This window comes from Megascapheus bottae, chromosome 14, assembly GCF_031878675.1.
Source record: "Megascapheus bottae isolate mThoBot1 chromosome 14, mThoBot2.hap1, whole genome shotgun sequence".
In the NCBI taxonomy this organism is placed as follows: domain Eukaryota; kingdom Metazoa; phylum Chordata; class Mammalia; order Rodentia; family Geomyidae; genus Megascapheus; species Megascapheus bottae.
The window spans coordinates 38,565,873-38,591,431 of NC_143522.1; the positions used below are offsets into that span (position 1 = coordinate 38,565,873).

A 25,559-nucleotide genomic window follows, 5' to 3' on the forward strand; every position below is an offset into this window, starting at 1 on the left:
CACACACACACACACACACACACACACACACCACACAAAGCACTGTAGCTTTTACTTTTTATAAAACTGGTATCTTTTCATGCTATATTCAAGAGTTCACAATTGTCAAAGTGCAGTTAATCCAAAATTGCAGCGACAGTATATCATGCCAGCTGAATCCAGCCATGTATCTGAGATCGGGTCATATTTCTGTACTGTGTTCAGATAGGAAGACCCGGAGTGACCACCAACCACATAAAGGTAGTTATCGATTACTGCAGCACCAACTCCTGGAAAGGTAGGTCAAAGAGAGAGAGAGAGAGAGAGAGAGAGAGAGAGAGAGAGAGAGAGAGAGAGAGAGAGAGAGAGAGAGAGAGAGAGAGAGAGAGAGAGAGATAGAGATATGAAGCAAACTTTTCCGAGGAGGAACAAGCGAATTTATACTTTAATGTTTTCTTCATAAATTTTATCAACCTATTATAAGTGATGACAATATTATATTTTTAATAATAGCAAGATAGCAGTACATACTGAAAAAATGTACCTTTTATAAGTAAAAGCCAAATTTTCCTTCACCTCTGCTCTCCAATCCTACTTTCCCTCTCTCCTCACTGTAGGAAAATATTATTATGGAACATAATTGAAAATAGAGTAATTGTACATATTTACAGGGGGCAATGACATTTCAATACGTGTACTGTGTGATAATCAGATCTAGCCAATCATTATAAAATCTTAAAGTAATATTAAGAATGTACTATATCTGATGCAATGAGGAATGTCTAATGCCATTTCTTGAAAGAGAATAGCATTTGGCTATTAGGTCTTACTCAATTAAATCTTCTCTCTTAACCTGAGTCGCTGACTCTTGGGGCCAATTCACAAATATCAACCTCCTGCCCCCAAAATACCCTGTGCCCAGTGTCATTTCCCCACAGCCCAACCCTTAAAACCCCTCTGGCTCTACTACAGAGGAGGGTGTCCCTCTCAAGATTTGTCCTAAATCTCTGGTCATTGAGTTCCTCTTATTTTCCTTTTTTGGTCTCCTCTACTCTGTTTTTCTTTCTGTATGCCTTATAATTATTTATACATATATTCCAGAAATAGTTCATTTTGTCAGATTCATCATAGATCACATGCACTTAAATATCCTGTGGACTTAATAAATATCTAAAGAATATCCTATCCAATATATAAGGAATAAGCATTGCTTCCAGCAACCCAGAGATCTTTCCAAATCAGATTACATATTATGCCATAAAGCAAATCTTAGCAAATATAAAACAAATGAAGTAATTTATCCTATCTTAATAGATCATAATGCAATGAAATTAGAAATTAAAGCAAGGTAAATGACAGAAACTGTACAGTAGCTATTGAAGAAAGCAGGAAGAAAATTTAAAATTCCTAGAGTCAAAAAGGAGGCCACAATTTAATCAAAACTCCTGTGATACAGTAAAAGCAGTTCTAAAAGGGAAGTTTATGGCCATGAGCACCTACATTAAAAGCTAGAGATATAAAACAAAACCTTAAGTGATGCACCAAGATCTTAGAAAAAAGAACAAATAAATCTCCACAATAGTAAATAAAAAAACAATAAAGGTCAGGCAGAAATTATAGAATGGAGACTAAGGAACAGTACAAATTATTATTTAATGTGCTGGTTCTCTGAAAAAGTAAATAAGATTGGCAAACCCTTAGCTAAAATAAAGGGAATAAAAAGTTATTTTAAAAAGGAGATATTATAACAGATATACTAAGGGTCTAAGAGAAGGACAGTATTTTTAAAACTCCTACTCCAAAAAAATTGAAAATTGGAAGTTTCACTCCACTCAGAATAGTGCTGACAAGGGTGCTGGGGGAAATATTTATACTCTGTGTTTTGGATATAAATTGCTGTAGCCACTATGGAAATTAATACCAAAGTTCCTAAAAATAAATAGTGCTGCCATTATGAACTTATATGCCATGCCTGTGTACATGCCAAAGGAAATCAATGCATCCGAACACTCACGTTTATTGTAGCAGTATCCACAATAGCCAATAGGCCGTCATCAGTGGATGATAAACATATGTATATGTTCATATGCATATGTGCATATATGTATGCATATATTTATGTATAAATGTATGTATATACACACATCCAATCATATCTTTACTGCTACATTTAAAGACAGTACTATTCCAAAAGTAGCATCATAGCAAATACTGACCTATTTGTTTAGAAACTGATAAATTATTATGTTCTTCTGGGGATGTAGCTCGGTGTGCACTGCCTATAAATATGTTCAACTCATGGCACTGGAAAACAAATAAATGAACAATCGAATGAATATTACCTGTTCTGGGTTCTTTCATTCTTCTACACACAGTCCACTGATTTTGATGGGGATCATATCTTTCAATGCTTGACAGATGTGAGACACCATTATGTCCGCCCACAACAAAAATAAAGCCTAGCATGACTCCCACGCCAAAGTGAATCCTTTTATCTGCCATGGATGCAACCATCTCCCAAGAATCCTTACTTGGATCATAACGTTCCACACTGCAAATATTCATGAAAAAAGCAATTAGTTAAAGATCTTTGTGTCAATCTCCCCTTCCAAAGCAAAACTTAAACCCACCCATTGAAAAGTTCGAATAAATAGATATAAAACACAAGTAATTTCTTCTACGTATTCTAGATTGCATGGATAAGGTTACTGGGATAAAAGTTGACTTTGTGGATAGGGTACATTAATAGCAGCATGCTATTGTTTTATGTAGCATTCTAGGCATCCAAATGTGTGTGTGTGGGGGTGCTAGTTTCAGGATTCCCCATGGATGCACACATCCTTTATATGAACTAGCACAGTATTTACATACAACCAGAATAGCCTACTGTTAAAATGCTCACAGTCAGTAAAATACCTCACTCTCTAATTACAATTACTATTAGAGATAAAAGTCTTCAGCAGTAACTTTTAACCTTTATTTTCTCACATATACTTGTGTGTGTGTGTGTGTGTGTGTGTGTGAGAGAGAGAGAGAGAGAGAGAGAGAGAGAGAGAGAGAGAGAGAGAGAGAGAGAGAGAGAGAGAGGGAGAGACAGAGACAGAGACGGAGACGGAGAGGGAGAGGGAGAGGGAGAGGGAGAGGGAGAGGGAGAGGGAGAGGGAGAGGGAGAGGGAGAGGGAGAGGGAGAGGGAGAGGGAGAGGGAGAGGGAGAGGGAGAGGGAGAGGGAGAGGGAGAGGGAGAGAGAGAGAGAGAGAGAGAGAGAGAGAGAGAGAGAGAGAGAGAGAGAGGGAGGGAGGGAGGGAGGGAGGGAGAGAGAGAGAGAGAGAGAGAGAGAGAGAGAGAGAGAGAGAGAGAGAGAGAAGGAAAGAAAGAGTATTCTGGGTCTTCAACTCAGTCTCTTAGCTTTTTCACTCAGGCAACCCTAGATTTGAGTTACAGCTCCACTTTTAGCTTTTTGGTAGTTAATTGTTCATCAGACTCTCACGGGCTTTCCTTTCCATGCTGGCTTTAACTTGTGATTCTCAGATCTCACCCTCCTAAACCATCAGTGCCCAGCTTTACACACAGTATTTAGTGAGAGGATATACTATACAGTGTAGGGATCTTTCTCTCTGATTTTTAGGAACACTCTATGACCTATATTGTGATTCATATATGTTTATAGAATGAGAATCCAGAAAGGAGTATTTAAATAAGAATTTAAATTTATGATGCATTATATTATATTGCAATATAGTAATTAATCTTCACTTCTTTACCAAGCAATGCAATATAAACATATAAAATTTAAGATTGTTGATTTCTTAATTTTTAGGTATCTAAGTTTTAAAATACATTTATTAAATGTCTACTTACATTTATTATTGAATGTGAAATTTAACAGGAGGGATTTAGATTCTAGGTATATAAGGAAATCCCATATACGCAACTGTACTTATGGAGCAGTTTAATTTCTCAAATGCCTGTCAACCTTTTTTTTAACCCAGGCTGGCTTTGAATCAGGATTCTTAGATCTCAGCCTCCTGAGGAGGTAGGATTACAGGTGTGAGCCACTAGCACTTGGTGGCCTATCAATCTTATTCAAATATATTAAAGAGGAAGTACATTTGCACATATAAATTGTTTAAAAAATCCTTGTCAATAATGCCTTTAAAAAGATCTGCAAACACAATGTGATTAAATACCTGTTCATGTGAGCGGGACCATACCCACCAATGGCGTATATCATTCCATCCAATACAGCTGCCGCAAAACAACTTCTTGTTGTAGTCATTGGTGCCACAGGTTGCCATTTTCTTAACTTGGGAATATATTTTTCAACAGACTGCAGATAAGACTGTCCATCATATCCACCTAAAGCATAAAGTTCTCCCGCAAGCACTACGACTCCAAGTGTACTTCGGCTCTCATTCATCCTCTCTAGTGAAGTCCAGGTATTTGAGTCAGGATTCCAACATTCTACTGAATTTTCATGTTTTCTGATAGTGACACCAGAACGTGCATTTGTTTCAATACCACCTATCACATACACCTTTTGGTCTAAAACACATATTCCAAACTCATAGCGAGGAATGTTTAGGGGTGCCAAACCAATCCAAGAGTCATTTTTAGGAAAATACATCTCCACACTAAAGAATAAGCAGAAAAATTTAAAATTACAAAGCCGAAATGGCTCATAAAAAATATGTTGACTCTCATTATAGTAATAAGGGACATGCAAAATTAAGCCCATTATCACATACCATCCAGATTGGCACAAATTTAAAGTCAGATAATAATAACTGCTGACAACAATGTGGAGCAAGAAATAGACACTGGAATAGACACTCCAAGTGTCAGTTGGGATAAATTGCCCTCGCAAACAATTATACATTACCTAATGGGGTCAAAGGTACACATACACCTTCATTTCTGTATTCCTAATCTATCCAACTTCTACTAAATTTTGCATTAGGAAACACAAACAGAAATTTTAATTACAGTATAATGCAAAAATCTATCAAAAGGAATAGTTAAATAAAGCATGGTGTATCGGTCCTATATATACTCAAGAAACATACACATATGCAAATGTACAAAGATGTTCATAGCAATATTATGTCTAATGGCAAAAAAATTAGAAAGCAATCCAAATACATATAAACTATAAAATAAATAGTGAGATGCTTTACAAAAGACTATTACATAGTGATGAGAAAAATCAATGAACTACAAGCTTCATTTTCCTGGGGTGACTCTTACATGTATAAAATTGAAAGAAACCAAATCCAAAAGAATATATTCAGGGGAGGGAAACGGGTACCAAGACATGTGAAAGGGTATCAATGTATGTGAATTAATGTACCTTCTATCTGGCAAATATCATGTAACCCTTTTACTAATTACAATAAAAAAAGAATATATTCAAGAGCAATATATTCAACATATTCAAAAGCATATAAAACTAATCTCTGGATTAGAAAGCATGCAGTGATTACCACTAGGTTGGGCAAAACAGGGAGTTTAAATTGGCTTCTGGGTGCTGGTCGTACTCTGTTGACCACACTGTGTTAGTAATATTCAATATTTGATCATTTGCTGAGTTGTATACATGAGACTTTCATACTTAAAATTTCCAATGTAAAAAGGAAGATTATAGTATGTCCAGATATTATACCATAATACTGTGCCAGTGAAAGAAAACAAATTACTTCTTCAAGTGCTATCAGAGATGGCAGCATAAGAACTTCAAAAGCATTGTCAGTAGCAGTCCATTAATTAGGCTGTTTTCTACTATTAATGACACCAGTTCTATAGACTTTATAAACTAGAGAGAAAAGGGGATAATTCTGGCTGATAGTTATAGGCCAGGGTTGGAGGACACATGCTTTGACAGCTTTCTTGCCTGAAGAGTCTGGAGGAAGTTCAGGACAACCCATAGTAAGAGGTAGGGAGTATCTTGAGTTGAGTATATATGTGGGGGGTAATTTCATGTCTCCCTTTTTCTTTTCTTTTCTTTTTTTTTTGTGCTGGTACTTGGGCTTAAACTCAGGGTCTTGAGCTCTTCCTTAGCGTTCTGATTCAAGGCTGGTACACTATCAGCTGAGCCACAACTCTACTTCCAGCATTTTGCCAATTAAGTGGAAATGAGAATCTCTCAAATTTATTTACCATAGCTGGCTTAAAACCTTGATCCTTAGACCTCAGCCTCTTGAGTAGCTAGTATTACAGGTATGAGCTATCAGTATTCAGTCAGAGGATTTCATTCTAGTGATTTTAATTCTATTTACTTTCTAAGGATTCTACATTTAAACCACACTCAAGTTTCAACCTTTTCAACCAAACAGAATGGATTAAACTTGAAAGCATGATTTTTAGGGGACACATCCCTAGTCTCCAAATGTTTATGTTATATGCACACCTGCAAAGTACACAACAGTCCCAAAACCTTAACTTACTCCTATATTAACACATTCTGAACTATTAGAAAAAACTCATTACTGATCACACTGCCAAAGGAGAAAAATTACGCTTTCATCTTTGTATCTCTGATACAAAAAAATTCTAGTAATCACTACTCAACACGAGCCAAATCAAAGAAGTGATTTCATACCATGATAAAAAAATTATGTATATTAAAAACAATTTCAAAAGAGGATAGTAAAACAATCAGATGTATATAGTAGAACAATATGCATATTAATTAATGCTTATAAATGAGTGAAAGATCAAGATTAGCATCCAAGGTTATTTTAGAAGTATAGGTAAGAGACTATGAAGTTCCTATTTAGAGTAGAAGTAGTAAAGATAGAAAATGGGTCATTAAGGGCTGGGAGTTTGGCCTAGTGGTAGAGTGCTTGCCTAGCATGCATGAAGACTCGGGTTCGATTCCTCGGTACCACATAGAAAAAAGCTGGAAATGGTGCTGAGGCTCAAGTGGTAGAGCTCTAGCCTTGACAAAGTCCAAGGACAGTGCTCAGGCCCTGAGCTCAAGCCCAGGACTGGCAAAAAAAAAAAAAAAAAAAATGGGTCATTAAATTAAGAAATGCTTTAAGAGAATGTACTGACAGGAGTTGGTGTTTAGATGAATACAGAAGAATATGATAGGAAGAGAGAAAACTTTTAAAGATGAATGAAATTTCTTCAAGTAATTATTTGGATGATAATACAATAGGAGAATATAAGGTAAGGAGCCACTTTAAGGGAGGAAACAATGTGTTTAGTTTTAAATATTGAGGCTGAAGTGTTTGTTAAATATTTAAGTCAAGAATGATCAAGCTGGAATGTGGTCTAGTGGTAGACTGCTTGCCTAGCCATTCATGAAGCCCTGGGTTTAATTCCTTAGCACCAGATAAACAGAAAAAGCCAGAAGTAGCATTCTGACTCAAGAGGTACAGTCTTGCCTTAAGCAAAAAGAATCTCAGGGACAGTGTCTAGGCTCTGAGTTCAAGTCTCAGGATTGGGAAGAAAGAAAGAAAGAAAAAAAAAAGAACAGTCTACTTTCCTACACATTTTAAACTGTTATATCTTTTCTTTGGTCACAGATTTAAATTCCTTTGTTTTCATGACTATTGCTCAGGATTTTCTTATCACTAAAATTGTTCTTGCTGACCTCATCTTGAAATTAATTTATTAACCATTTTCTTTTCCAGTATCTTCTTAATGGGCAGAAAAGAAAAACATTTAAGCTATTTCTTAAAGAAAACACATAGAAGAAAATGAATTGCATATAATGCCCACAGTTTACAGCAATATCCTGTTTTTATTTCGTTGATGACTCTTCTAATCAATTGCTTTTATTCAAACCCATTCGTTTCTGTCCTCGGTCTACTTTCATCACAGATTCCTAGATCTCTTCTGTAGTAATTTTTTTTATACAGCTGACAAGAATAAATATCCCCTCCACCCTGGTATGTTCTAATAAAGATGTAACTGGTTTCAGAAAAAAGTTATTTTGAGTAGCCAGGATAGATAAATGAGAATGCTCTAGTGGGTATAAGTGATAATAACTGGGTTTTGCAGAAGATGGGTAGCAATGTGATTAAAATAACAATGTAAGTAATTTAAGAAGAAAGAAACAACAAAAAGAAGTAAAAAAAAAACAAAGGAAAAATCAGTTTTTTAAAAACTACTGAAGATAAGCACATTTACAAAGCATAATATCAAATAGCATCACTCCTTTAAGAAAGCCTTCTATTTACCTATCCAAACAGGCAAAGAGCCCAGATTTCCCTCCTACTGCACAAAGCACTTTGGGAGCACATCGAGGCCGTGTCACCAAGACTGTCTGATGGGAGAGTCTATTTTCAGGCTTGAAGTGGTACTTTAGGGCTTCATTCAAAAGATGTTGACAAGCACGATCGTCCCGAATAAGATGATTTGCTTCATATAGCCTAGTGAGAAACTTGACACTCAGTAACGGTAATCGTACACTGTTCAGTAGCTGTGCTAAGTACTTCTGTCGTTTTTGTACATCATATTTGATCCAAGATTCTAAAGCATAAAAAACAGTCTCCTCAGTAGCTACATTCAAACAGTCATTGGAGACGATTTCATCCAAATCAGCATGTGTAAGTTCAAAAAACTCTTCTGTCTGACAAACAGCTTCAAAATTCTGGCATATGTATTTAGTGGCGGCCAAATAAAGGTCATGACAACCATACGTCTCTGCAAAACGAGAAATCCCAATACAGTTACCAGGATCAAGTTGGCTTTCAAGAAATGCACAGCATTCTTTCAGGACCAGCTTTATCTGAAGTAGGTTTGCTGCTGGAAGGAGAGTTTCAACTGTGTCCTGAGAAATGAAAACTGTCCCTGTATAAGCATATTCTACAATGGCCTGAAGAGCAGTTTCATCAATGCACTGAAACTCAACCTCACTGTTCGCTTTTTCAGAAAGGTTTCCAGTGAACATAGCTTTGAAATACGGGCTGATGCTGGCAAGTACCACTTTGTGCGCATGAATTTTAACATCTCCTACACGAAGAATGATGTCACACAGTTCGTGATGCTGACGAAGAAGGTTTAATCCTTGCAGAAGTTGCTCAGAATGCAAGTGGGTTAAGTTAGCAAGCATGTAGGTAGGGGATGCGTGGTCCATCTACAAAAAACAAAAGGCATACACAGAGTTACTTCAAAACAATCATGCCAAACCTGTTCTATCTCAAATAGTATAAATCGGATTTATTATTTGCTTTTCATATGTTGGTTTTGAACTCCTAAATGCCAAAGCAAAAGACACTTAGAATTGAAAGAAATTTAGTACTTAAGTAATTTGCCTCCATTGTTACAGATATTAGAAAATGGAGGCCCTAAATCCTACATGTAAAACTCGAAGCCATAAAAGTCTCTGGACAAATAGACTTTTAGATGAAAACTTTCTAATTTATCACTCTATTTACCTTCAAAAAGCCAAGTCTAAGCTATCACTAGAGCAAAATGCAATTGTGGGGAAGAATATTTGTTAAAGCAAAATTAGTTTTGAAACAACACTAGCTAATTGACTTTTTCAATAATCATATCAGCAATAATTGGCATAATCTCTTGCATCTTATCTGATCACAGAGGAATCAAACTGGTTCTCAACAACCAAACACACTGCTGAAATCACTCAAATACATGGAGGCTGAATAATATACTACTGAAACACTTGGGTCACAGAAGAAATTAAAGAAGAAATTAGTAAGTTCTAACAATTCAATGAAAATGAAAACCTATCACAAAGGAACCTCTGGGATGCAGCAAAAGCAATGCTGAGAAGAACATTCATAGCCTTAAGTCCACACATGAAGAAAACAGAAACTACTCAAGTAAATAATTTCATGATGTACTTAAAAGAAATAATTTTCAAATATCTGTGCATAAGAAAATGCTAGTTATCCCATAAAGGATATGAAAATCAAAACTGACTTTGTAATTATAACTCCTTTATAACACCTTTATAATAACAACAAAAACATTAAGTTATAAAAGGAAAAGAGGCAAAATCAAAGCTCAGCAAAATAAAACATCAGGAAGTGGGTACTCCAAAGTGTTGGGGTGGGGTCCAGGGGAAAAGAGCAAAGAGGTTTGAAAGCAGTGATGAAATCTAATGTATAGGCCACAGAATTAAGAGTAAGAAAAGAGGTGAGGAGGGGAGGGATAAATGAGAATGTTAAAAAGATGACATCAATCAATATATATTAATAAACTGCTTTGTTAAATGGCAATTCCTTGTACAACTAGTTAAAGATCTCATTTCACCTTCCTTTTCCTCATTTTTAAAATGAAGTTATAATAATAGCTGAACTGCATGCCTCACAAAGTTTTTTTTTTTTTTTTTTTGCCAGTCCTGGGCTTAAGCTCAGGGCCTGAGCACTGTCCTTGGACTTTTCTCAAGGCTAGAGCTCTACCACTTGAGCCTCAGCACCACTTCCAGCTTTTTTTTTTTTCTACGTATGTGGTACCGAGGAATCGAACCCGGGACTTCATGCATGCTAGGCAAGCACTTTAACCACTAGGCCAAACTCCCAGCCCCCTCACAAAGTTTTTTTTTTCCTTTTCCTTTGCATAGGGTGTGGTTTCTTTATTATACTTATTGTTGGGATAATGTTTAGAGGGGCTACAATTATATTTGTCAGTTAATGGGTGAATTATTTCTCTAACCTTGATACCCCTTCTCATGTTTTTGTCCACAAAGTCACAAATTTTTATCACAAAGTTTTAAGCATCCAATCAGACAATGAAAACCTAACCACTCTTAGGAACTCTATGCATTCTGTGGTAAGGCAATTGGAGATTAAAAATATAATAGGGCGGGAAGTTTTGCCTAGTGGTTAAAGTGCTTGCCTAGCATGCATGAGGACCTGGGTTTGATTCCTCGGTACCACATACATAGAAAAAAAAAAAAAAAAGCCAGAAGTGGTGCTGTGGCTCAAGTGGTAGAGCTCTAGCCTTGAGAAAGTCCAAGGACAGTGCTCAGGCCCTGAGCTCAAGCCCAGGACTGGCAAAAAAAATAAAATAAAATAAATAAAAAATAAAAAAAATAAAAATATAATAATGAATTTCAGTCCCAGATTGATTATTTATTATTGTGTAAATGTGGTATTTTTTTTAATCTAAACATTAATTTTTTCACTCATGAAAGTATTCCTACTTATCTTAAATGTATGTAATTTCTGGGAAACATGAAATAATATAAAAACATAGCAGATAAAGTTTGAATTGTCTTGATTTCCACTTCACTCATTTTCATTCTTTTGCATTTCATTCACTTTACTAAAGCTCATGCAATTACTACATCTTCTATATAAACTTGCTATCTCCAAAATATTTTGTTATTATAGGGTAGCTATTGTCTACCATCTTTTTCCTTTTTATCATTATTCCAATCAAATACATAAAAAGTCTACTTCAAAATCACATAAAAATTAATTCCTGTAATGTTAGCTATAAGAAGCCTGACATCCATAACCTAGAAAGAAAACATCATGAGACCCCTTCACCAAAATAACCAGCAAAATGCAGGACTGAATGTATGGTTCAAGTGGTAGAGCAGAAGCCAGGAAACATGAGGGCCTGAATTCAAACCCTAGTACTGGAAAGAAAAACAAAACAAAACAAACAACCCAAAACAAAAAGTCATCGACTTTCAAAGCTCATATTTTTCCCAAACTAAGTAATGTCCAAGATACTAAGAAGAACCTGCAAATGAGATCTCTGAGTAATTGTCAGTGGGACAGGAATAGAGACTATTGTAAAATGTAAAACTAAATTCCACAAACAATCTGGGAAGATTCGATATTCACATGAAATTCTAAAATAACCAATGATTTGATTTTTGGTTACCCAAAAGAAGACTTATGTATCTCTATGATAGAATAGATAAGCTAATATTACTAAGACATTTCACAAAACGATCTTTCTTTTTCAGGAGTATGGATGATGTCCAAGTAGATGACAGTAAAAAAAACTTCCATGATTTTCTTGAAAACAAACTGAAAAATACAATACATTTCAGATAGCTAAGTTAGAAAATAGTTGAATTACCATTCCTGGTGCACACTTCTTAAGAGAGCAAGGACTGGAAGGGTGTCTCCAGAGGTAGTATAAGGCCAAGATGAAGGTACTCAGCTCTGTAGACACTATGCAGCCAAAGGACAAAAACAGGATAATCAAATAAGGATCCTCAAGATGTGATATTTAAGAGGAAATTTAAGAAGCATGAGAAGTCTATGGTTGATTCTAGAGCTACACAAGTGAAGAGGAGAAAAAAAACGACTGATTTGTAGAACCCGTTTTTGTTTTCTTTTTTTTTCACTGGTGTCCAAGGCATGACCCAGGCATAGGCTGAGAACAAAAGCCATACTTGGATAAACATGGGATAGTTTTGCCCTTGGCTGGGATAAAATGAGAACCATGAAGCTGATGCCACTTTGCCTAGAACATGGACATCGTAGAACACGTTTTAAATAAAAGCTTAGGGATATTAATTTCAGTACTATTTTAATACACTAACCTTATGTGGGTTTAAGTTTTATTAATAGAGATATAATACTTAGAACATTACACAGGAGACATTTTTGCTTTGTTTGGAAATGTTAGGCTACATCTGGAATACAGATTTTAGCGAGTACTTTTAAAAAGTATCTAAATAAATTAATATCTACTGAATAGAAGAAATTGAAAACATATCTTATAGGTAATATAACTGAGAGTAGCGAATCTGCAAAGGAAGTTGGAGGGTTATCCTACAAAAGACCTGAAAGAAAACTTACTCAAAATAAAGGCTGATTTTGAGGATAAAAATGCTTGAATTTGTGCTTATCATTAAGATCTTGATAAATACTTTAGAACTACTGTTTTTTTAACTTGTTTGATTTAACAATATTCAGCTTTCTACACTGAATCCTTATTTTTATTTAATTCTAACTACTAAATAAGATATCAACTCTTTTTGCTGTCTCTTGGTTATCTCATATTGTTACAGTATTTTACCTTGTTATCTGATATAGTGTATATATGTTTATTTGGTTATTTGAAATAGGATAAGGAAGGGGGGAAAACAAGATGAGGGGCGTGGGTGGGGGGAGGGAAATGGGGACCAAGACATAAGAAAGGGTATCAATGTTTGTGAAGTAATGCACCTTCTATCTGATGAATATCATGTAACGCTTCTATTAATTACAATAAAAATATATGAAAAAATAAATAAGATATCAACTCAAGTCAGGTTGTAAACACAACATTCAGATAGAAAATGGTTATCTGTACTGACTGTATGCTGAATATATTAAAGAAATGCTTTTAGTTTTTGTTGTTGGATATAGTATATAGTTATGCTCTTATTTTTGTTTCATTTATTTTAATAAGTTCATAACCTTACTAAAATTTTTAACTAAATAAGTTAAAATGTACCAAGTAGAAAGGTAACTCATGATACTGAAGGAATGGCACAAGTGGTAGAATGTCAGCTGTGAGCAAGCAAGCTGATCAGAGCCCAAGGGTTTTTTTTTGTTGTTGTTGTTGTGTTTTTTTTTTTTAACTGTTGGGGTAATGTATAAAGGTGTTACAGTTACATTCCCCAGGTAGTAGGTGCATTACTTTTCACACATTGATACCCCCCTCATGTTTTTGTCCCATTTCTCTCCGCCCACCCCTCCCAATCATCTTGTTTTTCCCCCTTTCCTTTCCTATTTCAAATTAAAAAAAACATATATACAATATACCAGGTAACAAAGTCAGATACAGTAACAATACAAGATTAACCAAAGGACAACAAAAGAGAAGAGAAATAACATAGTACATTAAGAACAACCACCACACAAGATAATGCTCTTGTTTCGATATCCTAGAGATCCTTTCAATTAGTCTCATCCTATATAGCCTTATGGATCTAGGGTTTGTGCTATTGCAATCCTCTGCTAGGAGAGTCCTAGGTGTGTACTATTACTACAAATGAAGGAAACCACTGGGCTTGTGTTCTTTTGGGTCTGGCTTACTTCACTTATTATTATTTTTTCCAAGTCTTTCCATTTCCTTACAAATGAGGCGATGTCATTCTTTTTGATGGCAGCATAGAATTCCATTGTGTATAAATACCACATCTTCTTGATCCAATCATCTACTGAGGGGCATCTGGGTTGGTTCCATATCTTTGCTATGGTAAATAGTGCTGCAATGAACATCATTGTGCTACTAGCTTTAGGATGGCCTTGTTTCTGGACATTTGGGTAAATGCTAAGGACTGGAATTGCTGGTTCATAGGGGAGCTCTATCTTTAGTCTTTTGAGGAACTGCAATACTGCTTTCCAGAGTGGATAATCGAGTTTACACTCCCATCAACAGTGTAGTAGTGTTTCTTTCTGGCCACATCTCCTCCAGCATCTGTTGTTATTAGATTTTTTGATAATGGATATTCTAACTGGAGTGAAGTGGAATCTCAAAGTTGTTTTGATCTGCATTCTTTTATGGCCAGAGATGTCAAGCATTTCTTCATGTGTCTAAAGGCCAGTCTTACTTCCGCCTCAGAAAAGTCTCTCTAAGTCTGTAGCCCATCTTTTAATGGGATGGTTGTTTCTTTGAAGAGTTTTTTTTGGAGATTCATTTTTGTAGATATGAAGCCTTTGTCTGTGGTATGGCCAGTGAAGACCTTCTCCCACTCTGTGGGCTTTCTATTTAATTTGCTAGCTATATCCTTTGCCACACAAAAGCACTGTAGTTTAATGCAGTCCCATTTGTCTAAACTTTCTTTAATCTGTTGTGTTTCTGGATTATTATAAAGTTTTGGCCTGTGCCAAGGCGACTTTCTGTACTCCTATTCCTTCTGGTTTATTCTTTAGGGAATCTGCTTTTACCTCAAGATCTTTGATCCATTTGGAATTAATCCTGATGTAGGGTGACACAGAAGGATCCAACTTCAGTTTTCTGCAAATGCTTAACCAATTCTGCCAACTCCACTTGTTGAAGAGGCTTTCTTCCATCCTATTTTTTTTTTTTTTTGCTCCCTTAGGCTATAGATCTATGGGTTGATTTCTGGGTCTTCTACTCCATTGGTCCTCAGGCCTGTCCTTGTGCCAGTATCAAGCTTTTTTGTTACTATAGCTCTGTAACAGAGTCTAAAGTTTGGTGTTGTATTCCTCCAGTGCTGTTCTTTCTGCTAAGGATTGTTTTTGCTATACGGGGTCTTTTATATTCCATATGAAATTTTGGATTACTTCTATTTCACTAAAGAATGCCACTGGGATATTGATGTGTATTGCATTGAATTTGTAGATAGCCCTTGGCAGGATTGCCATTTTCACGATGTTAATTCTTCCAATCCAGGAGCATGATAGGTTTTTGTACTTCCTCAGTTCTGTTTTAATTTCCTTTTTCAGGTTTTTAAAGTTTTCATCATAAAGGTCCTTTACATTCTTCGTTAATTCCTAAGTACTTTATTTTCTTTGCGGCTACTGCAAAAGGAGTTGCTTTCCTGATTTCTGCCTCACTCTTCTCTTTGTAGGTATACAGAAAAGCATGTTGATTTTTGAGGGTAAATTTTATACCCTGCTACTTTGCCAAAGTCTCGAATCAAGAGCTCAAGGTTTTTAAGACCTGGTCCTACCCAACCCCTCACACACACACACACACACACACACACACACACACACACACACACACACACAGACACACACACACACACACACAGAAGCACAGATCTGATATCATAATATTTCAGGGCTTTAAAGTGAAATAAAGAAAGATCCATGGTCAGATTTACTATCCAGGTTTCTTGCCATTTTTTCCTCCTAATTTTGGTATTATAAAAGAAATACTTAAGTGTCCTCTAAATTTAGGCAAACCAGTCAATATTGACAAAACAGTATCTATTTGAAAAGTTTTAACAAAGCAACAGTATCTCTTATCTATGTTTATATTCTTTTTATAAATATCCACAGTACAATGTGAACACTTCATACCTTAAAATTCTTAAATATAACATAATAAAAGTCTGTTTGAGAGTTTAGAACCCATGTACTTAATTGACATCTACCTTACAATGCAGTGGTGCTGAAATCAGTTGGGAGGCAATTAAGTACTACCATAAAAATAGAGATTATAACCATAGCAAATAAGTAGTGATGACTGCTAAAAAAATATCCAAATGCACACTTTTCTGTAAAAAATGAAATTAGGAGGATTATGAAATTAGAAAAACATTTTCACTGCTCTCTTAAGTCATTTTCCTTACAAGTAAAATTCAACAGATGATGGCATATAATTTCATCAGTGAATCTGTGAGTCCCTTTCTTTGAGGTTGGTTTTCATCATATGTGGCAAAACAAAAGTAAAATTAGAAGACTTTCTTTAGTGCGCATCATTATATCATGAATTCAGAAAACAAAGCACATAGCAAGTTCCCAAAGGTATTGCTATATGCAGTAAAAGCGTCAAGCTACCTAATTAATCTCCGCCTATTGAAAAAACTACCTATAATAGATGCAGAATCTTGTTAGCTAATATAGATTGGTGATAAACAGGCAATAAAAATTGGATTTTTCTTTCTACCTCTGACTGACATCAGAAATGCACTGTGAAAGTCAAAGTAGATGAAGCTATTTCATTTGATATACATTAAGAAAACATTTAATTCAAATGGATAAAAATAAGTCCATATATCAAGAAGATGTGGTACTTATACACGATGGAATTCCATGCTGCCATCAGAAAGAATGGCATCGCTCCATTTGTAAGGAAATGGAAAGACTTGGGAAAAAAATCATATTAAGTGAAGTAAGCCATACCCAAAGGAACATAGGCTCAATGTTTGCCCTCATTTGTAATAATTAGTACACACCCAGGACTCTCCTAGCAGAGGATTACAATAACGCAAACCCTAGATACATAAGGTCATACAGGATGAGGCTAAATGATAGGATCTCTAGGATATGGAAACAAGAGCTTTATATTGTGTGATTGTTGTTTTTAATATACTATGTTATTTATCTTTTCTTTTGTTGCCTTTGGTTAACCTCATATTGCTACAGTATCTGGTTTTGTTACCTGGCATATTGTATATACGTTTATATATATTTTTTTTCTTTTTTTTTTTGCCAGACTTGGGCTTGAGCTCAGGGCCTGAGCACTGTCCTTGGACTTTCTCAAGGCTAGAGCTCTACCACTTGAGCCTCAGCACCACTTCCGGCTTTTTTCTATGTATGTGGTACCAAGGAATTGAACCCGGGTCTTCGTGCATGCTAGGCAAGCATTTTAACCACTAGGCTAAACTCCTGGCCGTTTATATTTTTTTTATTTGAAATAGGAGGGGGAGAGAAATGGGGACAAAAACATGAGAAGGGGTATCAATGTGTGAGAAGTAATGCACCTTCTACCTGGACAATATAACTGTAACCCATTTATACACTACAATAAAAAAATAAACCCACATCAGTTAAACTTATTAAAGTTTTAACACAGTAAACATCTAAGAGTATAATTAGAAATTCAAAATAGATTAAAACATATAATCAAATAATGCATAGTAAAAGGTATCAATAATTAATAGAAAATTCTACATTATCTTATAACTCCAATAGTTTTTCCTTTCTCTACCAAACATACGCAAAAGTAGAAGCCAATAGTGACAAGGCAAAATTTTACTTTCTTTGTTCAATTACTGGCCAGCAGATGAATACAAGAAAAAAATGTAAAACTGTACCTGGGCACTAGTGGCTACTGCCTATACTCCTAGCTACTCAAGAGGTTGAAACTATCTCACAGCCAGCCTGGGAGGGAAGTTCATGAACCTTCTATTGCTAATTAGCTGCCAGAAAAAAAAATAAGCCAAAAGTGGCTCAAATTGTACAGTAGTAGCTTTCCGTACAAAAAGCTCAGGGCTAGTACCCAGGTTTTGAATTCAAGCTCAAGACTAGCATGAACACACACACTCACACTCATACACACACACACGCACACGCACAATAGACTATATAATGATCAAGACTTTTGATGTCAGGTTTAAATGAGTCAATATTCACTAAGTACCTAGCACAGAGCATGACAAATAGCAAGTCAAACCAACAGTAATAAATAACTACAAATATTAATAGCAACAAATAGAATTTTTATAATTATTAGCTAATATTAACAACACCTTAATTTTCACAGAGGTTCTTCACAACTTCTTAAAGCATAGAAATTCTTAATACTAATTTTACAAAACAATTCTGAGATTCCACCTCACCCAAGTTAGCATGGCCATGATCAAGAATAATAACATTGGGGGCCGGGAGTTTGGCCTAGTGGTAGAGTGCTTGCCTAGCATGCACAAAGACCCGGGTTCAATTCCTCGGTACCCCACATACATAGCAAAAAGCCGAAAGTGGTGCTGAGGTTCAAGTGGTAGAGTGCTAGCCTTGAGAAAGTCCAAGGACAGTGCTCAAGCCCTGAGCTCAAGCCCAGGACTGGCAAAAAAAAAAAAAAAAAAAAAAGAATAATAACAACAGATGCGGGAAGGGATGTGGCCAGGAGGGATCACTACTACACTGTTGGTGGGAGTGTAAACTCGATTATCCACTCTGGAAAGCAGTATGGAGGTTCCTCAAAAGACTAAAGATAGAGCTCCCCTATGAACCAGCAATTCCAGTCCTTGGCATTTACCCGAATGTCCAGAAACGAGGCCATCCTAAAGCTAATAGCACAATGATGTTCATTGCAGCACTATTTACCATAGCAAAGATTTGGAACTAGCCCAGAAGCCCCTCAGTTGATGAGTGGATCAAGAAGATGTGGTATTTATATATAATGGAATTCTATGCTGCCATCAGAAAGAACGACATTGCCCCATTTGTAAGGAAATGGAAAGACTTGGAAGTATTAAGTGAAGTAAGCCAGACTCAAAGGAACATAGGTGCAATGGTTTCTCTCATTTGTCATAATTAGTATAAACCTTGGACTCTCCTGGCAGAGGTTTACAATAGGGCAAAATCTAGATCCATAAGGTCATATAGGATGAGGCTAAATGAAAGAACCTCCAAGATATAGAAACAAGAGCCATATAATGTTTGACTACTGTTCTTAATGTACTATGTCATTTCTCATCTTACCTTGTTATCTGATATATTGTATATATGTTTATTTGTTATTTGAATTAGGATAGGGAAGGGGGAAAATAAGATGAGAGGAGGGGTTGAAGGGAGGGAAATGGGGACAAAACATGAGAAGTGGTAGCAATGATTGTTAAGAAATGTACCTTCTATCTGGCGAATATAATGTAATCCTTCTATTAATTACAATTAAAAATATAAAAAATTACTGATTTTACACTGATTCTTTTTTGATATTTTTTATTGTAATTAATAAAAGGGTTACATGATATTTGCCAGATAGAAGGTACATTAATTCACATACATTGATACCCTTTCACATGTCTTGGTCCCCATTTTCCGCCCCCCCACCCCCCATCTTGTTTTCCCCCCTTCCCTATCCAATTTCAAATAACCAAATACAAATATATCCAATATATCAGATAACAAAGTGAGATACTGTAACAATATGAGATAACCAAGGGACAACAAAAGAGATGAGAGATAACATAGTACATTAAGGACAACAATCATTCATTATATGGCTTTTGTTTCAATATCCTGGAGGTCCTTTCAATTAGCTTCATACTATATGGCCTTATGTATCAAGGTTTTGCCCTATTGCAGATCTCTGCTAGAGCCCAAGGTTTCTACTGATTATGACAAATGAGGGAAACCATTGAGCCTAAGTTCCTTTGAGTCTGGCTTACTTCACTTAATAGGATTTTTTCTAAGTCTTTCCATTTCCTAACAAATGGGGCAATGTCGTTCTTTCTGATAGCAGCATAGAATTCCATTGTGTACAAATACCACATCTTGTTGATCCACTCATCAACTGAAGGACATCTAGGTTGGTTCCATATCTTTGCTATGGTGAATAATGCTGCAATGAACATTGTTGCGCTGGTGGATTTAGTATGTTCTTGTTTCTGGATGGTTGGGTAAATGCCTTAATATACTTTGATATCAAATATTTGAGTAAGAACATAGAAAAAGTTATAGGGACATCCAGCAAATGTATTATCTTTTAACTGGAAATAAAAAAATTCATAGCGCAACTGTGTTTAGGTAGCTTAAGTTCAGCTCAGAATATTAATGTACGTAGCACACATATTCCTGTAAGCTATAATTTAGTTAACTGAACTAACTTCAAAGTATTAAAAGTTCAATTTTACAAAACTTGGCAATTTTCAGCGTAGATCCTTAACTACTTTCTTTTAGTTTCTTGACATATACTGTTAATTATATGGCAATTAAAATATATTCCACTAACCTAAATAATTTAATTTGATAATGGATCAAATTAAGATTGGATGGACCAAGATTGACAGGCAAAGCTGGGCATTAGTGGCTCATGCCTGTAATCCTACTCAGGAGGTTAAGTAACTGAGTGCTTCAAAACTAGTTCATGCAGGAAAGGCTGTGAGGCTCTTCCCAAATAATCAACAAAAATCAGAGAAGGGATTGAGAGTGATCCTAAGTGATAAAGAGCTATTCTTAACTGAGAAAGCTCAGGGGCAGTGGCTAGGCCCTTAGTTCAAGCCCCATGACTGACAAAAAAAAATTTTAAGGGAAGAAAGAAAAAAAAGAAGGAAGGAAGGAAGAATGGAAAGAAGGAGGGAGGGGAGGAATGAAAGGAAGGACAGAAGGAAAGAAGGAAAATAAGATTCAAGTCTAGTCTGGGCAAAAAATTTCATACCCTATCTGAAAAAATAAAGAAAAACAGGTTTATGCTTCACAAGATAACCAGAAAAGATACATGATATGATCCCATTTCCAAAATATATGCCATGAATAGAACTGAGGACCCAGATATTAAACCACAGACCTATGGCCACCTAATCTTTGACAAGGGAGCCAAAAAAATAGAGTGGAAGAAAGATAGCCTCTTCAACAAGTTGTGCTGGCAGAACTGGTTAAGCACCTGCAGAAAACTAAAGTTGGATCCTTCTTTATCACCCTGCACTAGAATTAACTCCAAATGGATCAAAGAGCTCGAGGTAAAAGCTGACACACTGAAGGAATAGGAAATACACTAGACCTCCTTGGCACAGGTCGAAACTTAATAAGGACCAAGAATCACAACAAATCAGGGAAAGGCTGGATAAGTGGGACTGCATTAAACTGCAGAGCTTTTGTATGGCAAAGGACATAGCTAGTCAATTAATTAGGAAGCCTACAGAGTGGGAGAAGATCTTCACCAACCATACAACGGACAAAGGTCTCATATCTAAAATATATCAACAGCTCAAAAAATTGAATCACTGGGCTGGGAGTTTAGCCCACTGGTAGAGTGCTTGCCTAGCATGCACGAAGACCCGGGTTCAATTCCTCAATACCACATACATAGAAAAAAGCCAGAAGTGGTACTTTGGCTCAAGTGGTAGAGATCTAGCCTTGAGAAACTCTAAGGACAGTGCCCAGGCCCTGAGTTCAAGGCCCAAGACTGGCCAAAAATAAAAAAAAAATTTAAAAAAAAATTTAAAAAAAATTTTAAAAAAATTGAATCACTCCAAAACTAATCTCCAAAGTAACAACCATCCCATTAAAAAAATGGGTCAAAGACTTAAAGAAACAACCATCCCATTAAAAAATGGGTCAAAGACTTAAAGAGAGTCTTCTCTGAAGAAGAAACAAAAATGGCCTAGACACATGAAGAAATGCTCAACATCTCTGGTCATAAAAGAAATGCAAATCAAAACAACTCTAAGATTCCACCTCACTCCAATTAGAATGACCAGGATTAGGAAAACAAATAACAACAGATGCTGGAGGGGATGTGGCCAGGAGGGATCACTACTGCACTGTTGGTGGGAGTGCAAACTCGTTCAACCACTATGGAAAGCAGTGTGGCAGTGCCTCAAAAGGTTAAACATAGAGCTCCCCTATGACCCAGCAATCCCACTACTTGGCATTTACCCAATCATCCAGAAATTAGGGCATACTTTTACACTAGCACAACAATGTTCATTGCAGCATTATTCACCATAGCAAAGATATGGAACCAACCTAGATGTCCTTCAGTTGATGAGTGGATCAACAAGATGTGGTATTTGTACACAATGGAATTCTATGCTGCTATCAGAAAGAATGACATTGCCCCATTTGTTAGGAAATGGAAAGACTTAGAAAAAAATCCTATTAAGTGAAGTAAGCCAGACTCAAAGGAACTTAGGCTCAATGGTTTCCCTCATTTGTCATAATCAGTAGAAACCTTGGGCTCTACTAGCAGAGATCTGCAATAGAGCAAAACCTTGATACATAAGGCCATATAGTATGAAGCTAATTGAAAGGACCTCCAGGATATTGAAACAAAAGCCATATAATGAATGATTGTTGTCCTTAATGTACTATGTTATCTCTCATCTCTTTTGTTGTCCCTTGGGTATCTCATATTGTTACAGTATCTCACTTTGTTATCTGATATATTGGATTTATTTGTATTTGGTTATTTGAAATTGGATAGGGAAGGGGGGAAAACAAGATGGGGGGTGGGGGGGGGAGGGTAATGGGGACCAAGACATGTGAAAGGGTATCAATGTATGTGAATTAATGTACCTTCTATCTGGCAAATATCATGTAACCCTTTTATTAATTACAATAAAAAATATGAAAAAATATGCCATGAAAACCAGTGCATTTTCAAAGTCATCAAAAAACTTAATTTAGCAGACGAAATAAGTTCTAATTTGTAAGACATTGATGCGGGGTGTGGGGGGGGCTGATGAAAAGAAGTGCCAACAAGAAGTTTCATTTTCCTTTGCTGCCTGCATCATGACCTGACTTACTCTTCTGGTCCCTTTAAAAATATTCTTTTGTGTGTGTTTGTATGTCTGTCTCCTGGGCTTTCTTACTGGGCTGGCTTCAAACCATGATCTCCAGATCTCAGGCTCTTTTAGTAGCTGGGATACAGGCATGAGCCACTAGGGCTCCAAAGCTCCAGTGCCTGGGCACGTTCAGGACTGGCGAAGGAAGGAAGGAAGGAAGGAAGGAAGGAAGGAAGGAAGGAAGGAAGGAAGGAAGGAAGGAAGGAAGGAAGGAAGGAAGGGAGAAGGAAGGAAGGAAGGAAGGCAGGCAGGAAAGAAGGAAGGAAAGAAGGAAAGAAATGTAGCCGCACTAGTGGTTCACACTAGTAATGTAGCTACTCAGGAAGTTGTGATGTGAAGACCATGGTCTGAAGCCAGCCTGAGCAGGAAAGTAAGACTCTCATCTCCACACAGAAAAAACTGGAAGAAAAAGCCATGGTAGAACACTAGCCTTCAGTAAAGGAAGCTCAGGGATAATGCCCAGGCCCTGAGTTCAAGCTTTACGACCGGTTTAAACACACTGGCTGGCACTGGCATGCACACACAAACATATTCTTTATAAAGAAAAGAGGTAATTCTTCAATCTCTATTCTAAATCAGAACAAACTATAATTCTAGACTTTCAATTTCTTTGATTACCACACAAATTCTACATACTAAGTCAAACACTGAAAACAGGGTAATGGAGTTTAAATCTGAAAATTCTAGTCACTGGAAAGAGGTGCCTTTTATTTTAAGATAAATTGGCATTCTAATGTGTGCATTCTAATGTGCACATCATTCCCTTGTTGCCTCTCATGTGAACTGGGCTCCTGAAGGTTAACCATACATGAGCAAATTATACACTTAAGATTCTTATTTGGAAGTTATGAACCAGACATCATTCCTGATTGACAACTGAAAAGTGTGGAAGGGAAATGGGTAGTTTTCAGTTGTTGGTCTTTAGTTGTTGGTCTAACCAAATCAAATTTATGCTAATTCACTTATGCATCAGAATGACTTAACAAAGAAGCAACTTAGAATTTAAACTAAAACATGCATGCTTATGCAGTATCCTTTACATTAATACTCTTTTCCAAAAAGAAAACAAGTCTGCTAAATTCAAACTCTGCTACCAGTAAAAGCCAGAAATAAATTTTCAACCTGAATGAGTCAGGAACATTTCTTATTAAGTGATTTGGCATATGTGACTCAATTATTCCAAGATTTTTAAAGTATTTGAGAAACATCCCACCTGGTACAAAGTGAGGCAAGAAATTTACATTTTAAGTGCATAAATTTGGGACTTCGAAATATTCTATGTTAGGCAAAAATAAACGTTATTATTCCTCTTCCATGTCTTTGTGGTGGTGCAGGAAATTCCAACCCCCCAAGAACCCAAGGAAGTAGCATAGAGGTATGGAGAGTTTGAGGCCAACGTGCACCCTGTTCTCACGAAACAAGACCAACCAAGCAACCAAGATGGGTTCCACACTCGGAAGATACTCAGCCTCACCAAGATACCCCAGCGCTTCCAGCGTGTCCACGGAACTTTTATTGAGGGGGCTATAACGTGCATGAGATTCTCTTTAACCTAAGAAATATCTATTCGCGTTAAACCCACAGAGTGGAATTCTCTTAGGACCGTGATGCCAAGAAGCTGCACCGCCAAGAGGGGAAAAAAAATAGAAATAAAAAAATCATCATTGCCACCTGCGGTCTCCTGGAGACAGAAAGGTGGCAGAGAGGTGGAGAGGATCCCGCCGGGAGGTCAGGGTGCAGCAGGGGGCGGTGGGGGGGGCTGCTGAGGTCCACAGGGGCACTGGAGCCGAAGGGGAGGCTCCGAAGACAGCACGGAGCGCGAGGCCACGGGGGTGGGGACGCACGCTCGGTCTGCAGACGGTGGCTGTGTCTTCCCAGACAGTTCAAAGTGACGGGAGGACGAGCGAGAGCGAATGGCAGAACTGCAGGGCACCCTCCAGGTCAAAAGGAGACCAGGCCGGGTGGAGGGACGGCGGTCTCCGGAGGCCGGAGCGCGGCGGGGGCACCAGAGCTGCGCGAGGCCGGCCTCCGAGCGGACCTCCCGAGCGGACCTCCCGAGCGGACCGGCCGGCGGGCAGCCGGGGAGGATCGCTTTCACCGCGGCCGAAAGCAACCGCGCGCGCTCCACCACCGCCACGAGCCCCGTAACGAGAAGAGGTCGCCTCGCTCCCGGCTTGGCTCCCGGCCATGCCTTTACCTCTCACCGGAGCTCCCGGGGCACTCGGGGCAAAAGGCTGCCAAAGCCTGCGCCGCTGGAGGACCGCAAAAGGAAAATACCTGAGTCCCTGGAAGAACACCTGCGGCGACAGCAGATGGAGGAGGAGCGGGAGGAGGAGGAGGAGGAGGAGGAGGAGGAGGTGCTGGAGGAGGAGGAGCTTGGGACAACCGGAGCCCAAACAGAATTCTCGCTAGCTCTAGTCAAAGCCTCAACTCTTACGGGCGGGGCGGGGGGAACTTCCGCTCCGAGCCCGCCAACGTCACTTCCGTTTCGCGTCTTTTGACTCGCCCCCCCCTCCTCGGCCTCCCCATTCTAAACACACGTTCCGTCGTTCGGACTTCCTGTTCCTCAGGACGCCGCCTGTTCTTAACAGCCAGCGTGAACTACAAGACCCAGCATTCACCTCGGCAGGTTGATTTCCGGGTTAGCAGGTCCGCGCTGGGTACATCACCATGGAAGCGATCGGTTTGGTCACGTGGTGCTCTTGGTTACGCCCGGCGGCTGCTGTG

General features: G+C 37.6%; 1 protein-coding gene and 1 non-coding gene across 3 annotated transcripts; both read right to left on the reverse strand.

Annotated features, from left to right (window-relative positions):
* Positions 1 to 25,250, reverse strand: Klhl28 (kelch like family member 28). 2 transcript variants are annotated; one of them, XM_090345446.1, is made up of 5 exons: positions 25,110 to 25,250; positions 8,164 to 9,062; positions 4,168 to 4,611; positions 2,322 to 2,530; positions 1 to 269 (listed from the first exon to the last, which is right to left on the reverse strand). In XM_090345446.1, exons 2-5 carry the CDS (start codon positions 9,060 to 9,062, stop codon positions 106 to 108), a joined length of 1,716 nt encoding a protein of 571 aa, XP_090201572.1. In that variant the 5' UTR covers positions 25,110 to 25,250; the 3' UTR covers positions 1 to 105. The 2 variants fall into 2 exon arrangements, with proteins under 2 accessions (XP_090201572.1, XP_090201571.1); XM_090345445.1 differs by lacking the exon at positions 25,110 to 25,250 and adding an exon at positions 11,990 to 12,077.
* LOC150055082 (small nucleolar RNA SNORA48) lies at positions 12,259 to 12,393 on the reverse strand. The gene has a single exon (XR_016537723.1). It is a non-coding gene; the product is annotated as a small nucleolar RNA SNORA48 (small nucleolar RNA).
* Positions 25,251 to 25,559: the final 309 nt, after the last annotated feature.

Bases quoted from the DNA above. Each gene is read 5' to 3' on its own strand.
- Klhl28 (XM_090345445.1), bottom strand. The intron at 2,531-4,167 runs GTATTTAATCAC...GAATATTTGCAG, and splicing joins GGTCCCGCTCACATGAACAG to TGTGGAACGTTATGATCCAA. The intron at 270-2,321 runs GTAATATTCATT...CTACCTTTCCAG, and splicing joins AATGAAAGAACCCAGAACAG to GAGTTGGTGCTGCAGTAATC.